We start from the raw sequence: 18,124 nt of genomic DNA, 5'->3' as shown, positions 1-18,124 counted from the left end.
GGATAACAAGTTGGAACCTTCACAGAGTTGAGAAGGAGGAGTCCTGAGAAGATGCCCTCAGAATTGGCTGTTGATGTCGCTGGTCACTTTGGAAAGAAGAGGTTTGGCTGAGAGAAGGGAGGAAAGAGTAGACAGTCATTCAAGGGGAATGGAAGGGTTGAATTGAGGAGTGAAGACTCAGGAAGGCTACAGAAGGACCATACTGGGGAAGAACTCACACTTGTAGTCATCAGACCCCGATTCCAGATGTGTGCGGTGTAACGATTAAAAATGATGAAGGCTGATACTATGAGGATAACTAATATTTTTTTTAGGCCCATGTTGATAGAATAAAATCGGACCATGTGCCTAGCTAAGATTTATTCAAACTGCCTGCCAGTCCATACCTTCAATTTCCTTTGGCTGCTTCGTGAGAAAGAGGCAGAGCCCAAGCTCCACCCCTAATTTAAGTTACACTCTACGTTGGTTCACATCAGAAACCGGAAACCCATTGGATCACAGAAAATGTAGTCTCAAAGTCCACAAGAAGTTTGTCATATATCTACATATCTTAAGGCTCAAATGAGCCCCAATACCTCTAAATGGAATCCCAGAACTTATTTAAATAACACAGTGGAACAAGCTGATGTTGAAGACATGGAAGCAGCTAGTGTAGACTACTTTAGATGATGAGTGATGGTGAGGAAAAGAAGGAAGAAAAGAGGGGTTTCAGGGGTGTTTGTAGCATTGCTGTAGGTGTGGGGAGACTTAGGCCTTCTGTCCAGCTGCTCTAGTAGTCTGCTGCGACCAGCTCCTGGCTGAGGTCAGCTTTGGTCTTTGGAGGGCAGTATAGAACCAGAACGAGGAAAGGGGGGACCCAGCTGTGCCAGCTGCTCCAAGGGGCACTGTCACTGAGATGTGCTCCCTGATACTGAAGAGCCCTCAGTGGCTCTCGGGCCATGTGATCTGTGGTTGTCCCATTTTACAGATGAGCTTTGCCCTGGGTCAGAGGCAGGATATGGGCGAGCACAGCCACGCATCCGAGTGTTCTCAAGCTTCCTTGCCACCACTGTGGCTCTTGTTACCTTGTAGTTGGTCTGGTCTCACTAATTGACTGACCTTTATTGACAGGCAGCAGCGTGTGGCCAAGTCGCCAGCCCCTGTGCATCGTGGGAATTCTGCATCTCCTGCTCCCGCTGCTGCTGTCACCAGCATGGTGAGTTGAGCGGTGGGTGTTCTGGACTTGCAGCTTTAGCTCTTCTTGTCTGCATTTATTCTCCCCAACTCCAACTGTGGAGGTCTCAGAGTTCACATGTTAGTCCTCAAGACCAGGGCTCGTCTTGTCCTAGTGAGAATGAGGAGACTATAGGTTGGTGGAGAATAGGACCAAAGAAGGTGGAAAAGAGATTCCTATCCATGATCCTGCTTCAGGAGCCTCCAAGCCTGTCTTCCAAACACAAAACCTTGTTCAAATACCCAAATGTTGTCTTCTCCTGGCAGCCCTGTTTTCTTTCTTTTTAAGTTATAGTTTTTAATTACTAGGCATTATTTACTTTCCCTTCTCTGGTTGAAAAGAATCTCAATCTCTCTCTCTCTCTCTCTCTCTCTCTCTCTCTCTCTCTCTCTCTCTTCCTCTCCTCCCATATGAAGAGACAAACAAAACAAATTTCCCACATTGACCATTTGCAAAATTGTGTTTCCTTGGACTTTCTGAACTCTGTCCCTCCATGGGCTCTCCCAAGCCTTTCTTGCAAGGAACATAGCAGGATATGTCATTATTGTTGGGTTTAGACATAGTGAAGGCTAGATGTTTGCACCTTGTAGATTTTGGAAGGCCATGGATAGAGGTGGTAGAAACCAGCAAGCTCCTTCTAATGTCTATGGACTTGGGGTAACTTTCATACTTAAAGGATCCCCAGTGGTGGGTCTCTTCCCAGGTGCTAGATTGTACCCTTCCATGATTTAGATGGTCTTTCAGTATTTATGTGACCAAATATTTCATCATCCTGAGGCTAGCCTGGTGATAAACTTGACCAAATGGAGCCAAGCTGCTCCTTGGGCCATTTTGTCACCTAGGCTTAACCTTGTTCTAGTAGATGACCTGTGCGGTACATGGCTGTGATTAAAGAGATAGGATTTGGCTCAGTTTTCTGATTTAGATTTATTGTGGGTCATATCAGACCAAATTCCTATGTACATTGGTGTCCCCTTGCATGAAGAGGGCCCCCTCCCCTCTCCTCTCCTGGGCGGGGTGGAATTTCAAAGGGATTATCTCTGTCCCCGAGGAGCTTAAACCTTCCTAGGACTGAGAGGCAGCATGATACAGTAGAAGGTACATTGAGCCACTTGGGAGCCTGGAGAAAGGGGGAGAAGAAGGTAGGTGACTGACTTAGACATCCTTCTGGACAGAAGGAAAGGAGAAGCATTAAAGATGAGCAAACAAAAATGGCCTAATTTGGGCTCTCTCCAAGAAGACCCTCAAAATATATATATGTAACTATATATATATATTTTTTTTTAATTAAAAAAAAATTTAACCCTTATCTTCTTAGTAACAGAAGAGCAAGGGCTAGGCAAACAGGGATAAATGACTTGCCCAGGGTCACACAGCTAGGAAGTGTCTGAGGTCAGATTTGAACTCCAGGCCTGGATCCCTATCTGCTGTACCACCCAGCTGTCTGTCCACAGAATCTTTTCCAGAGCAGTTTGGAGCAAAAACAGGTATGGTATCTTCTAGGGAGCCTAGGAGATGCGCCTTCCTAGCCAGACAGTGCCCCGCATGACTTTATGTCCTTTGTTACAGACTCTATTTTCAGGTTTGTTTTAACTGACATTCAATAGGTTGTCTTTGATGACAGCAAGTTCCATTATCCTCCTGACCCTCAGTTTCTACTTCTCTAAAAGAGTGGGCTGGGCTTAAATAGTCCTCACCTGTTCAGGTCTTTGATTTTCTTTTTGATGCAGGGTATGCCCTGGCAACCGGAATGACGGAGTGAATGTAGCCTTTGACTTGGGCTGTGGGCCTTTTCCTCCCCACACCCTATTTGGGGGAGAAAAATTGGGAGTGATCAGAATTTCTAGGACCTTCCAGGGTCAGAGCGACTGGGAAAGCAAGCCTGGCCTATGGCCTTGGTCTGTCTCAGACCAGGTTGCTATGGAAAAGTAGGGTGAGTCCCCTCTAGGACTTGGGCAGTCACAGGTTTGGTATTTAATTGTGGTTGCTTTTGTTTGTAGCTATCTCCTTCCTTCACTCCTACCTCAGTGATCCGCAGGATGTATGAAAGCAAAGAGAAGAACAAAGAAGACCCTATTTCTGGAAAGCCAGCCAGTGATGGGAAAGAAGAAGGCCAGAGGGCAAATGAAGGTACTGAACGAGGAACTGAAGGCAGGCCCCCACCCGAGGGTGCTGCCACTCATCCAGGTGAACGGGTGGGTTGGGAGGACCCCCAATCTCTTTTAGCTAGGGTCATCCTGTGCAAGTCTTGAGAATTGTCACTTTGATGTCATTGGCTAAGAGCCTTTAGTTGATCAAATTGTCATTTAGGGCCTTCAGAATGAGGAGGAAAAGGGAATCATTGTTCACAAAAGAACTTGCCCATCTAATGGGGACATTGCTGGAAGGTGCTTAGTGTTCTTCCTGGATTGGGCTTTGACCCACAGCTTGTCCTGATAAGTCTTTTTCTTAGGAAGAGAGATGATAAGTTGGGAAGATCCTTATTGAGTGGGTAGTCGTAAGTAGGAGGAGAGCAGGGGGACAATACCCACTGCTTCCTTACCCTAATGAGAGGCACTTATTTCCCTTCATCTCATTTCTGTTTCCAAAATGAAGGTCATCCTAAATAACAGTTCTAGATCTATAGTTTTGGGAACATGAAGGTGCTAGATCAGATCAGTGTTAGGGAACTTGTCCCTCCAGACCTCCTCTTAAGTTGGGGTGGCCTTGCTGGGTGACCACATGGGCGGCCAGGGTCCCGAGCCAATCCTGGAGGGTTGCAGGTGAGCTCCCTGTGTGCTAAAGGCCTTAGAATGCCTGCCAGGACTGAGAAGAGGAGAGCCGAAGAGCTCCTGTCCTTGGGGAGTTGCCTGCAGCAGCTTGTCAGGGAAACTGCAGGGAAGGGAGGGGGCCTGGACGCCTCACCTGAGGGACGTTTTGAAGCTCCTTCAGCCTGGTTCTGTAGCCAGACTCTTGGTCACATGTGGCTCTCCTGTGCTTGGGCTGGGGGGACAAGGGGCAGGGTCACGGAGTAAAGAGGAGCCGTGCCCTGAGCAGCTGTAGCCTGAGGAGGAGCTGGACTGGAAGGCCAGAGCTGGAGGCCTAGTTAGTGTCCCTTGTGCGGCCTTGATGCTCATGTCTTTGGGCATCCCTCTTCCTCTGGGCAAAATGGGAATAGTGTTGTGCCGCCTGCCTCCAAGGGCAGTGCGCAGCCGTGCTTGCTGCCCAGGCACAGTTCCATGAGTGTGTGGTTGGGGTCTCAGCCACCAGGGTCGTAATGGAGAGTATTGTATCATTACAGAAAACCTTCTGTTGAGTTCCATGGCGAATTCTGACCGAGACACTTCCCCTACCATGAACCCGAAACTCTCCACGCTGCAGCGATCTGCATCTTCCACCCCCCTGTCCCAGGCCAGCCGCTACACCAAAGAACAGGACTATCGGCCTAAGGCAGCAGGCAGAAAGACTCCCACCTTGGCCTCCCCGGTGCCAGGGGCACCTTTCCTACGTCCTGTCCACCAGGTCCCACTTGTCTCCCATGTTCCAATTGTTCGGCCTGCCCATCAGTTTCACCCAGGACTGGTCCAGAGGATGCTGGCCCAGGGGGTCCATCCTCAGCATCTCCCAACTTTGCTTCAAGCTGGTGAGTTTCTCTCGTGTGTGTGGGGAGCTGGGCCCGGCCATCTGGCCGTGTTCCTGAGCATTGTCCGTGTCTGGAACCTGGGCCCAGAATGATTCCGTCACTAAGCCAAGTCCCAATATGGAAGAGGCACTGAGTCCAGCTTTCACTGTTTCTTCCCTCTTTGGGGACTTGCTACTCACTTCACCTGTGAAGCCTGTTCCCCGTTGTAATGAGGGGCTGGATGAGTCGGCTCCTGACCAGTTCTGCATTCGAGATCCTTTGCTTTGTAGTCAGAAAACTCAAGTTTGCATTCTGCCCCTGCCCTTTAATAGCCTTGTGACCCTGGATGTGTCAGAATTCTCAGTGAAGTCAGGGCATGTGACCAGATAGTTGGGTTTGCCAAGATTATTTGGTTGACATTCTCTAATCTAGGCCAGGTTTGGGGGACTTTGCCCTCAAAAAGACTTGCAGGTGGGGGCAGTGAGGTGGTTCAATGAGCCAGGTCTGGAGAATGGGAGGTCCTGGGTTCAAATTTGACTGCAGACCTGGGCAAGTCACTTAACCCCTATTGCTAACCTTCATCATTCTTTGGCCTTGGAATGATGTTCTATCAATTCTAAAACAGAAGGTAGGGGTTAAAAAAAAGGCTTGGGGCATGCCCCAAAGCACATTCTTTTCCTCCTAATGTGCTGTTATCTGAGTTACTCCTTCATTCACCAAAGGGTGGTTTTCCCTTTCCTCTGACAGGTATGCTTCCTCCTGGGATGGACTTGTCTCACCTGCAGGGAATTTCTGGCCCCCTCCTGGGGCAACCCTTTTACCCCCTCCCTGCAGCCAGTCACCCTCTCTTGACCCCTCGCTCGGGGACCCCTCTGCAGCTCGCAGTGATGCAGCAGCAGCTGCAGCGGTCAGGTAGGTACAGGAGACACCCCATGTCTGGGGCCAAGGAAGGGGAGTTAGCATGCAGGGGCTCAGGGCTGGCCAGAGGCCAAGGAGTGCACCATTGATTCTTGTTAGCTGGGAAGGAGCTGCCTGCGATGCTCCTGCTTAGCATTTCTTGGCGTTCCTGCCCAACATCCAGCTGTCTACATGGTGCCTTCTAGCGAGAGGACCGCTGACTGGCCACAGAGCTGAGCAACCCCCAGCATTGTAGGGCCCCCGCAGGCAGTCAGATGGGCTGATAGAGCAGGAAGAGAGGACCTCAGGGCCTTTCTAATGCACCTCGTCCCCAGCCACACGAGCTCTTTATAGCCCCTTGAGGGGCCGGCGAGTGTTGGGCTGGGGTCCCGTCATGGCTCAGCCTCTGCCCCAGCGTCCACACGTGCTGAGTGTTCTCACTGGATTGTCTGTAAATTATGTGGATTGTAGATAACCTGGTCATTGGAGACCCTGTGGTGAATTGTTGTCATTGTGTTTGATCCCCCCCCACAGGGTGCACGTCCCCAAATTTAGGCCCGGCCTTGATGCTGTTCCCGAGGCTGCGCCCACCCCCTCACGGCCAACTCTTTGTCTCCACAGTCCTCCATCCCCCAGGCTCTGGCTCACAGGGAACAGCCATTGGTGTCCAGACGCCCCCCCAGAACCTGTCGGGCCGGCCGGGCCTGCCCCACATTCCCCCACAGCTGGAGCACCGCCCCAGCCAGAGGAGCACCTCCCCTGTGGGCCTGGCCAAGTGGTTCGGCTCGGACGTGCTGCAGCAGCCCCTGCCCTCGATGCCCTCCAAAGTCATCAGTGTGGATGAGCTGGAGTATAGGCAGTGAAGCCGAGCAAGGAAGGGGCGGCGGGCGCCAGGAGCACCCGGGCTCCTGGCTGGGGCTCCAGCAGGACCGGCTGCTCCCCAGCTGGGGCTGGCTGGGGGGCTGGTTGGGGGCGCTCTCTGCCCCGCTTTCCAAGAACCTTTGGCGAGCCAGCGTGGCTGGGGAGCGGAGCCCCTCGAGATCAGAGGGTAGGTGGCCCGGCCTCGTCTCCAGCCTCTCCAGAGCCCTTTTGTCTTTGTTTTTGTTTTTTGTAAGATATGTGAATGAATGAAGTGCAGGTGACCTCGCCGAGAGGTGGCACCTAAGGGTTTCTTCTGCAGAAATAAATGTATAGACCCTCATGTACAGACTTGTGTATAAACCACTTTTGTACATACCGACAGGATGGCTTTTTTGGAACTTAAGCTGTACATAAAAGTAGCTGGACTCCGTTAAGCTTCGTTGTGTCTGCACTCGGGAACTTTTCGTTTCATGTACATCCAGGACTTTTCTTCCTTGGGTTTTTTCCCTCTTTTTTTCCTTTGTTTGATTAAAGTTGCATATGCCAAGCGTGTGAGTGGAATGAATGAAGTAGCCCTGCCTCCTCTCCTCCTCCTCCCAGTCTGTTTGGGTCAGCCTCAGCCAGCTGGGGATGCGGTGGGGCAGCAGCTCACTTTCTCTGGGGAGGGAAGGGGGAGCCCCTTTGTTACAGGGACCCTTTGTTCCGGCTGAGGATGAAAGCCTGCTGGGGGCGCTTCCCGCTGACTTCAAGGACAGCCACTGAGAGAAGAGGAAGGATGACATCCGCCTTCAGCCCCTGCCCCAAGCCTCCCGAGTCTCCAGTCAAGAATCAAGTCAGAACTGGCCCTGAGGGATGGAGGGGGTCTCTTTGGAGGGTCCCCAGGGCTCCTTGGTACTGCCGCTTCCTGGTAGACCGCCGCCTGGGCCCGGAGTCTCTCGATGGCACGACCCAGCCCTTTTTTAGTATTCAAAGCAGAACTAGTCCTGTAGAGGAATGTGCCGCTGAGCCCCGTGTGCCGTGCTGTCCTGTGTAAGGTCATTTTCCTCATTGTCTGTAAATAAAGCCAATTCGACCAGCTTGTGGTGTCCGCTGCTCGTCAGAAAGAATGTTTGGGGGCTGCCTCGGGGTGCCTGGCCCCACCCCCTGGGGTTCGCTGCTGAGCTCTTCTGGCCATCGGCCCTTCACAGGCCATTCTAACCCTGCAGGGCCATCAGGGTGGACAGATGGCGGCTGCCGAGGCCTCACCTTTCAGGAATGGGGCGGTGGGATGCTGGGGAAGTCCCCGAAGGAGTGAGAGCGGGCAGCTGGCCTGGTGCCAAAGGCAGCTGGGGCGGGGGGAGCCGGGGCAGGACGGTGATGGCCCTCGAGGGCCCGAGGCCTTTGGTGCCTCCACAAGGACTCTGGAGAGGAGATCCGTTCCATGCTCTCCCTCTACAGCAGGCTGCATCTCCTGGAGGCTCCCGGATCTCTGTCTAGCCAGCTTGGCCCTGGGCCACTCAACTGCCCAGAGGTAAACGGTGACAGACTCCCGCTCGGTGCCGCAAAGGCGGCCCAACTCCTGTAGAAGGATTAAAGATCGTCCCCAGGAGGGTGAGGGGGAGCCGGGAGGTGGCCACCGCCGTGGGCTGCCCAGGCCCTGTAAGTAAGCATTATTGAGGTACCCACGACGGATGCACACCCAGGTGAGCGCTACCACCTCCTGGCTGCTCCTCAAATGAAGTCCTCCGTCTCCTGACTTCAAGCATTCTCTCTGGCTCACTCCTGCCAGGGTGCTCTCCCTCCTCCAGGAAGCCTATGGCAATCCCTCTTCATTCCAGCACCTTCCTCTGTTGCTTCTTTCCTCTTTATCCTGCCTTTGGCCTGTTGATCCATCATGGTTTGGTGCCGTCTTCCCCATAGACAGCTTCTCGCCAGTGCAGACTGGCTTTTCCCTTTCTTGGTGTCTGCCCAGCATTCAGTAGATGCTTAATAAATGTTGGTTGACTGGTTGTTGGTGTTAAGAAAGCCTCAAGGGGGTCAGGTAGGTGGCTCAGTGGATGGAGAACCAAGCCTGCAGACAGAAGGGAAGTCCTGGGTTCAAATCTAGCCTTGTTTCCTAGCTGTGTGACCCTTGTCAAGTCACTTGATCCCCGTTTCCTGGCCCTTACTGCTCTTCTGCCTTGGATCGGACCCCGAGTATTCTAACATGGAAGGGAAGGTTTAAAAAAAAAAAAAGCCTCAAGGAAGGCCACTGGGTGGGTCAGAAGTCCAGTCTGACCACAAACATCTGACCTGTATGGGGGTGAATCCCTTAGTCCTGATGGTACAGAACTGACCCTAAGAGAAGGTGAGCCGGTGGGGAGAGACAGGGGGAGTCCTGGGTGAGGCTGGGGGGGAGAAGAGTTGGCACAAGACAGGTGAGACTTGGGGGGGGGGTCCCCGAGTGTTGGGCTCTTTGGGGGGTGGGTGTTTCCTCAGGACAATCTCTGGTCAGGGAGGAGGGGAAGGCTGAGGGTCCTGTTCCCACCTTCTCCTTCCCCGGCTCCCCATGGGGTCCTCAGACTCCGGTGGGCGGTGGCACTGGCTTTTGCCCCGCTTCCTCTGCGCCTCGGGGTGAGTTGATCCTGTGGCCCCCCCGGGGGCCTCGCCCACGTTGGGCCTGGCATCTGCTCTTGGGCTTTTCTTTCTAGACAAAGGCTCGGCCGGCCCCTGCATCTCCTCCTTCCCCTGCCGAGCCGCAGGTCCCTCAAGCCTGGAGGAGAGCCAGGAGAAAGCCCGGATTGTTCCCGGGCCGCCTTGCCTTTCATACCATGCTCCGATGGCCCAGAACCCTGAGCAGGGCCAGCCTGCTGGAGGCTCTCCCGGCTGCCTCTCCTTCCCTTCGGCCTCCGGGCTCTTTGTTCTGCACCTCCTTCCCATCATCCCAAGCAGGCTGGATGGTGTCGGTGGCCGCCCGGTGTTTCTACGGGAGGTCATTCCCGGCCAGGCCCAGAAGCCGGGCAGAGCTGCAGTCCGTGGCCTCCTGGGCCATCTCCTGGGCATTCCCTCATCCCCCCGGGCTGGGCGGCCTGGAGAAAAGGCCGGTCTTGGGTCTGGGCTCCCCGCTTACTGGATGTGCGGTGCATCGGCTCTAAAGCAGAGGAGTGATCAGGCTGGGCAGGGGTGAAGTGACCTGCCCAGGGTCACACGGCCAGGGAGTGTCTGAGGTCACTCTTGCACCTCTAGGCCTGAGCCACCTCGCTGCCCTTGAGCTATTAGGAACAATGATTGTTATTCCCTCCCTCCTGTGTGGGACCGCAGAACTTTTGTCCCTTCTGAGGGGTCCGAGAAAGGCCAGCATTTCAGAGAGGTTTGGAGGGCCCAGGCCTGAGGATGGCGTGCCTCCCCCACCTTCCCCCCCCCCCCGGCACACCGCTGCTTCTGCCCCCAGCTGGCACCAGAAAGGATGCCAACAGCCCCATCGCCTCCGACACAACTTCTCAGCTCCTCCAGACCAGGAGCAGATGCCCAGCGCTCTCGTGCAGGGGCCCAGCCCTGTCTCTGGGTACGAACTCAAACTCTGCCCACCGTGGGGAATCCTTGAACTTTTCTGGGCCCAAACACTGTCTACAGCCCAGGAATCCATTCACAGGCCAGACCGGCCTGCTGGACGCCCCTTTCTTAGAGCAGACATGAGCCCTGTGCAAGGAGGGTTCCCCTTTTGCAGATGAGAGTGCCAAGGCCCAAGGCAAGCAGGGCAGGAGCTAGTCCGAGGGCAGCTCTCAGGACCATCTGGCCAAGCTCGTGTGTCCTCCAGAAACTGGGAATGCTCGATACCTGCAGGCCACCGTCCCTGGCCTGTGGATGGTGGAGGCCAACGGCAGCTCCCTCAGCCTGCCTGGCCCTGCGCTCACTTCAGTTCGGTTCTCTGGAATCTGGAGAAAACTTCAGGCTTTGGTGAACCAAATGAAACTTGTCTGGGCTAAGCGAGGACAGAAGACCAAGCTCTGGGCTCCGGCCAGGACAGCAAACTGCCAGCCTCCCGCCCATGGAGACTTTGAATAAAGTCTCCATCATTGTCCCAAGGAGCAGCTGGCAGAGCTCCATGGGCTGGGGGTGGGGGGGGAGGAAAAGGAGGTGGGAGAGGGGAGGCCAGTTGTGTCCAGGGAGACCTCTGACCTCCCTCTCTCTCCCTCCCCCCGTCTGTCTCTCTGTCTCACTCTTTGTCTCCCTCTCCTTTCTCTCTCTGTATCTCTCCCCGTCTCCCTCTCTCTCCTCCATCTCTGTCTCTCCCCCATCTCTGTCTCTCTCCCTTTCCTTCTTTCTCTCTCTGTATCTTTCCCCCACATCTCTGTCTCTGTCTCCCTCTCTCTCTGACCCATTTTCCTGTCTCTCACTAGGCCAGTTGCACAAACACCTTGGAGACAATTGATATAACAAATGATATAAATTGATATAAAATCAGTATTTCTTATTATAAGAGCGGATACAAACTGAGGATCAGAACAAGGGGTTCTAATTCTAAGGGATCTAGCTATTCACCCAACAACCTTTTACATCCCTTGCAAGAGGGAGCCTTTGGGTCTTCTGGCTAACTTATCCGCTCCCTATTTCTATCTAGGTGTTCCCCAAAAGCTGACTAAACTACCTATCTATGACTCTCTGTAGTTCATTCAATTTAGTTCAGAAGCTATCTCCAAAACCCATTATGATTGCTCTCAGTCCACCTCAGGGAGTCTGACCCTGGAGGTAAAACCTCAAAGCTGATCTGACGGGATTTTTTAGATAAAGATCTTCTGGAAAGCACAGCAGGTAAGGTCAGATCCTTTTCTAGATATTCTCAGTCAAACCGAGTACCTCCAAAGATGATTTAGGGGGTTCTCCTCCATCATCAGGTTGAGGTAGCTGAGCTCCAACAAGCCACCTTTCCTCCCTACTTCGGGATAGGAAGAACCCCACCTCCTCCTACAGGGAGTCACTCACTCTAGCAGTTGTCACTTCCAAACTCTTCCTCCTCTGCCTTTTGCCTGCTCAAATCCTTTCCCTTGAATTCCTAGTATGTGTCTTAAAGACAGCCTTCCACTTCTCTTATCCCAGGGAAAGATCCCACAGGAGCCCCCTGAGAGATGCCAGCACTGCTGGGGGTCCCTTGTGCCCCCCAGGGGACTAGTACCAGGCAGATAACCACTTCAGCCCCTCCTGGAGTCTTCTGCACTCCTCCTGCCTTTCTTCCAGTCCCTCCAATGACAATGCTCTCCTCCTGGTAGCCTGGAGGCTGTGCCCACCAGAGGGCCAAGTATTTGCCAGGTTCTGCCAGGCTAGAGAGGGCATAACGGGCATGATGATGTGGGCCCTGGGGGCGGACCATTTGTCTGCTGTCTGAGGGCCTGTGTAGCTGCTAAGAGAATGCATCGTTTGTTAGTCAGCCAGTCAGTCAACGATTTGGGGGGGGCCACAACTACCTGTAAAGCTCCCCTGTGGTTCAGGGTCCCCAGAGGCCTCCCTCCTCTGCTCCTATAAGCCAGGGGGTCCAGAGAGGGGAGTTTGGGGCCTTTTGACATGAATCATTGGTCTTCTGAATGGGAGATCTTTGTCAAGTGATGGAACAGACACGCCATTGTAGGTGACAAGCCATAGCAACATGGAGGGCACAGCCAAAGGGTAGGGCTGCTCCCAGGCTCCTCCTTTCAGAAGAAAACCAGGAAGGCAACTGGGCAGGCTTCATCCTGTACCCCGAGATACTGAGAAACACTTTGTGGGACTTTTGGTTCTTACCTTGACTTGGATCCGTTCAGCACAACCCAAAAAAGACCAAAATGGCAGGGGCTACCCATCTGACGGCACAGGATGAGGAAAATGTGAAAGATCTGCCACACCAAGCCAGCACATATGTGACCCTGGGCAAGTCACTTCACCCCCATGGCCTAGCCCTTGCCAAACTCTTCTGCCTTGGAGCCAGTACACAGTATGGATTCTAAGATGGAAGGGAAGGGCTTACAAAGAAGAATCAGTCTTGCCAGAGTAATTAAATTTCACGCTTTTTTTTGGTAAAAATATCCCCGTTGTTTTCATGCGTACCCACCTTCTTTCTTGCAACAAATGCTTCTCTGGTCACCGAAAAAGAAAAACTGACCGTCTATTGTCTGGAGTAGGAGTAATCATCATGACCATTGAGAACGCAGAGCCTGGAGCCTGCGGTGTATCTTGTTCCCTTGGTTCTGCTGCCTTCCCTCACCGTCAGCTCTGACAAGTCTTCCTATGCTTCTCCGAGGCCTACGTATTCCCAGTTTCTATTTTGTTTTGTTTTGTAGACTCTCTGTCCTAGAATCAATTCTAAATAAGGGTTTGAAGGCAAAAAGAGAGGCAAGGACTAGGCAATTGGTGTTAAGTGACTTACCCAGGGTCACACAAGAAGTGTCCAAGGTCAGATTTGAACCCAGGTCCTCCCCACTGAGCCCTCTAGCTGCCTACTTTGTTTCCTTTAAATAATTCCATTTTTATGCCTGCCATGCTCATTCCTCATAACTGTGTTTGAAGGAAGGGAATACAAGTATCATCATTCCCATTTTACGGATGAGGAAAGTGTTCAGTCATACTACAAGTCCACCCCAAAACGACATAAAACTACCATTAGTATTTCAGCAAAGGATTTGACCAAGTTCCTCCAGAAACTATCCAGTTAGTGAGAATGAGCAAGCGAGGTGACAAATCAGGGAGGTGGCCTCAAAATAGGCTGAATGGATTAAGAGGCTTTCTGATGAAGGGCCCCAAGGACCTCCTCCTCACCCGGAGAACCACTCAACATTTTCATTAGTGTCTTGGATGAAGGCATAGAGGGCGCTTCTGCAGATGACAAAAAGCCAGGAGGGACAGTTAATGCTGCCGCAGAGGGGAACAGGACCTGGAAAGCTCTAAAACCTGGAAGGATGGACCAAAGCTGCTAAGACCAAGTTTAATCCAGAGATGTCAAAAATGAAAATCGACTTCCAGAGGAGGGATGGGGGAGGCAGGGCTAGACAAGAGGGAGATCTGGGGCCTGGAGGGCTTCAAGCTCCAAAGAAATCAATGACGTGATATCGTAGTGTAAGAAGTCAAGGCCATCTTGGGCGCCAACAAAAAAAGAGGCTAGGGACCAAGGGTTGTTAAAGGACTTGGGGATTTCTTGAGCCTGGAGAACAGAAACTGTGGGGAGGTGGCAGATCCTCTTTGAGGCTCTGAATGGCTGTCCTGTGAAAGAGGTCACAGTTTATTTGATCTGCAGAGGCCCCAAGTAAGGCTGAAATGAGAGAGAGATCTATTTTAGGCTTGATGGAAACACTGAATAACAACTGAACAACATCCCAACATGGAATGGCTTATCTCTAGAAGTGGGTGCTTTCCCTTCACTAGCAGTCAAGAAAAAGCTGGATTAGATGGCTCAGAGGAGCTGGAAGGGGCCCCAGAGGCCATCGAGTCCAATCATTTTCCTGTGAAAACTGAGGCAGAAAGAAGCTAGTGTCTTGAGGCAGGATTTCAAGCCAAGATGACCCAACTCTGTGTTGCCTCCAGTGGTCCTCAATTTCATTCTCGTGTTCTTTGATGCCTTAAATTTCATCAATACTTCAAGGGCAGGGTCAGAAGAAGGGGGACATCATGGACCAGGGACCTATCTACTATACCATGTTGCCTACAATGGATCTCACTGGAAGTCTTCGTATTTTTTGTTTGTTTTCTCTAAAACCTTTCCCTTCCATCTTACGATCAGTACTGGCCTCATGGAAGTCTATTCTAATTTTCGGATTCTTTGATATCCCAAAGAGCATGAATACTTCAAGGATAGGGTCAGAAGACAGTGGACATCATGAACCAGGGCCCTGTCCAGTCCACCATGTTGCCCCCAATGGGCCACAATGGAGGTCCCTTCTAATTCCCAGATTCTTTGATATCCCCAAGTAATGTGAATACTTCGAGGCAAGGTCAGAAGACAGTAGGCATCATGGACACAGAACACCACCAAAAAAAAAGAGAGGAAAAGAAAAGAAAAAGAAACTGTGTCTCCCTTGACAGGAAATGGCCATTCATAGAAGCTGGGATTCCTTACTGGCACGAGTAACACCCATTCAGAAAACAAGACACCATTCAGAAAACAAGAGGAAAGTGAGATGACGACACAGCATGCAATCAATCCATGAATGCCTCCAAGTGGGAAATGGAGTGAGTGACTCTGGTGAGCACTTTTTGTAAAAAAGGGTAATTGAGGCAAAACTGTCATGATGAGAAAGAGGGAAACCCCAAAAGCTGCCTTGCCAGTGAACACGCTTGATCTCAGCAAGCAGAGAGACAGAGGCAACGCTGGTCTCAAGCACAAACGCATCTGAGGAACATCCCAGAGCGAAGCGGAGGAAGACAGCGACCAGGGCTTGGAGAAATGGCCAGAAGCCACGGGGAGGAAAAGGAACCTGGGCAAAGCTTGGCACGAGACTCAACGAGGTCAGGTGATCTAAAGCCAGCTCAACAAATGGTTAGAAGACGGCAAGGTTGGCCAGCCCTTCCATGGCGACCTGTTTTCCTTGCTGGGGAGAATGGGAAAACTGACCTCAAAAACTCCAGCTGGACCCCAAAAGAAAGGGTAATGAAGTGGCTAACGCTAGAAAGGGCAGCGAGGCTAGACGGCGCGCACACACACAGGAAACGAGTACAGTGACTGGCCACGTTGAAAGGCACTCAGGGAAAAAGCCAAATGCCTGTAAACGCACCCAGGATCTCACGAGTCCCGAGGATAGGTTTTGGGTGGCTGGGTGGCAGGGACCCCAAGCAGAGCTGCTGCACTGCATGCTTAGCCCTTCCTCTGAAACACTCACGGCCAAGACAGACACATCAGGGACCCCAGGTGAACCGACGAGAAGGGCACAGGCAGGTCTGGCCGGCCACGCCATTGACGGAAGACGGACGAGCCAATCCCGTTGGCTCTTTGGTTTCCTTTGGATATTTGACCCCAGAGGAAAGGGCTGCCTTAGAGGTCCCCGTCCCCTGGGCACAGGTTGGGAAAGATGCCGCGAGACTCCCAGGTGGAGGCCGGCCATTACAGAGGTCACTGTTCATCGGTGCTCGCCACCATCACCGAGACCATCTCCATCCTTGGTTATGGCGGTGATGACATCGGCCGGCCCTCTGAGCCCAGAGGACCTTCTCCAGGATGAAGAAGGACTATTGTTCACTCGGACAGAGCCTAGGTTGGGCTGTTGCACTGCATTAGACCGTGGGCACATCTGGCCAGACAGCCACTAGAGATAAATAATGAACTTGATCTCGAGTGAAGGAGAAAAAGAACTATATTGTGGAAGGATTTCCACAATGCTTTTAACAGCTGGGTGGCCTGGGATTAGGAACTCATCTTCTCAAGTTCAAATCTGGCCTCAGACACTTACTAGCTGTGTGATCCTGGGCAAGTCAATGAACTCTCTTTTACCTCAGTTTCCTCATTTGTTAAATGAACTGGAGAAGAAAATGGCAAACCATTCCAGGATCTTTGCCAAGAAAACCCCAAATGGGACCAAGAAGAGTGGGTCACAATTGACCCTTTCAACAGCAACTTTCTGCTGATGCTGTGGGGCTCTGCATTGTGGGACAAGGCCATCTCTGAAGAATAAAACTGTGGGGAACCCAAGTCCAGTGCTTGGGGTGGAAGACGGTGATGTCACAAGGCTGTGGCACACCACCAGCAGGTTTATATCCGTCAAGTGGCCTAAAAGATAGGACCTTGGAAATGGACACCTGGGATGCCTAAATGGACCGATGCCCAAAGGCTGCTCCCGAAGCTTGGGCAGAGCCTGGATGAAGGTCATCCAGGTGCTCAGAGACAAGAACCACCACAGTAGGGCCTCAAAGCTGGGTCAGGCTGTGGCATAGACTGTGGGAGGCCTAACCCAGATGGACCCCAGAGCCACCCACTCAGGGACGCTGCTGGCTCAAATATTTGGAGCATCTCTGCCCCTCTTCCCCATTCATGAGACTATTTCTAAAACGTAACATGCCATCGGGTCCTGCCGTGACTGGTTCCTCTACCTTTATATCTAATTTCAGTCCTTCCTTTTAAGTCCAGCTCAAAGGCCAATTTTCCCCAGGAAGCTATTGCCCTCTCCAATGTATTTAGCGTGAATTGTCTTCCAGGCCCCGGTTCTCTCTCAGCCCCACACAGTCATCTGCACAAAGGTCTTGGTATTGGCTGAAATGAGTCCATGAACTCCTCATGGGGGCAGGAGGCAGCTCCATGCCAAGGCTCCAGCATGGTGGGCCCTTTTGCCTCAGAGGGTCCAGTGATAACTTTACCAGCCTTTCACTGTCCCATTCATTGCCCTCTCCCCACCCAAGGGCTCTGGGCCCATTTCTTCCCATAGCTGGGCTATCTCCAAGGCTCCTTTGAGAATTCCACGACTCCACCTCTGCCCTTCCTTTCCACCATGCTCACACACACACACCATCCCAGTTACTCCTGTCTAGTCACTGCCCTTTATGCCCACCTTGCAGCTCCCACATCCTGACTCCCTCCTCCTCTAGGCTGGCCTCTGGCCATACCAATCTAGTCTCAATGCATTGCTACAGAGAAGTGAATGAGACCAAAGGATCAGTGTGGGAGGAACTGCTCCTCATCCTGGTGGGGTGGGCAGAAAGCCAGACCTGGAGGCAAGAGGTTCTGGGTTCAAATTTGACATTGGATATTTCCTAGCATTTTGACCCTGGGCAAGTCATTTAACCCCCATAGTCCAGTCCTCACTGCTCTTCTGCCAGGGAACCCACACATGAAAGAATGGTGGCTCAGAGCCCACTGGTGTGGGGTTGGCATTTCCCCTCAGGCCTCGGACCATGCTCACTCCCAGGATCCTGTCCTCTGATGAAGGCCTGTCTTAACCTGAGGAGATTCCCAGAGGGCAAGGCCTGTCTGTGGCAGAGGTTGGCCCTCGGTGCTCTGCTGACAAGTACTCAACAACAGCATTTGTAATGTGCTTAGCACACAAGGGGTGCCCGGTAAAAGCTCATTTTTCCTCTCAGCTCTGGCAAGTAAGCAGGAGAGGATGACATGAGGGGGGCAGTGACATAATCCGACATGGAGCCTGGAGTCTGGGAGAATCTCCTTCCTTTGGGCCCAACCACTCACTCCTCTTCCCGTGGGGGCCACGGCTGGCAATGACTAGGAAATGCCCCTAAAGGGTCCAGGGCCTAACTCCCCTTGGTGCCAACTGGAGTTCTCTTCCCCAGTGGCACAGTGGCCTAAGACACTGTCCCCCTCTCCTCCCAGGAGTCATCAGAGCTCCCACAGGTTTAGAAAGCAACCCCAGAAAACGCTAAGACTTCTGACCTCCAACCTGGAAGAACTCTGAGCAATCAACTGAGAACTGGCCCCTTGGGGAGAAAAGCTGTTGGCTCCAGCAGTGGGGTTGGCTGCCTCTTAGTGCTGCTGCTGACCGAAGCAATGTCCAGGGAGCCCCAGGAGGGCCCAGGCACAGAGAGGGAGACAGGGCTGTCAGAGGAAAACGAGCAACCCAACAGTAAGAAGGCCAAAGGGAGAGCAGGGGGAAAAAAACCAGGGCTTCTTCTGGGCACTCAATAGCATGGCC

At 52.4% G+C, this 18,124-nt stretch overlaps 1 protein-coding gene across 1 annotated transcript in view; it reads left to right on the top strand.

The window, feature by feature from the left end:
- The window catches only part of EIF4ENIF1 (eukaryotic translation initiation factor 4E nuclear import factor 1), a 52,164-nt gene extending 44,516 nt beyond the window's left edge, over nt 1-7,648 (top strand). The window contains exons 15-19 of the mRNA XM_044674366.1: nt 1,111-1,195; nt 3,214-3,343; nt 4,494-4,835; nt 5,562-5,726; nt 6,333-7,648. Of these exons, the coding sequence (XP_044530301.1) occupies nt 1,111-1,195; nt 3,214-3,343; nt 4,494-4,835; nt 5,562-5,726; nt 6,333-6,574 (964 nt within the window). The 3' untranslated portion in view covers nt 6,575-7,648. The remainder of the gene's footprint in view (nt 1-1,110; nt 1,196-3,213; nt 3,344-4,493; nt 4,836-5,561; nt 5,727-6,332) is intronic.
- Nucleotides 7,649-18,124: the final 10,476 nt, after the last annotated feature.

The sequence above is a fragment of the Gracilinanus agilis genome, chromosome 1 (genome assembly GCF_016433145.1).
Source record: "Gracilinanus agilis isolate LMUSP501 chromosome 1, AgileGrace, whole genome shotgun sequence".
NCBI lineage: Eukaryota > Metazoa > Chordata > Mammalia > Didelphimorphia > Didelphidae > Gracilinanus > Gracilinanus agilis.
The sequence above is the reverse complement of the archived record's forward strand: the minus strand, read 5'-3'. Positions and strand labels throughout refer to the sequence as shown.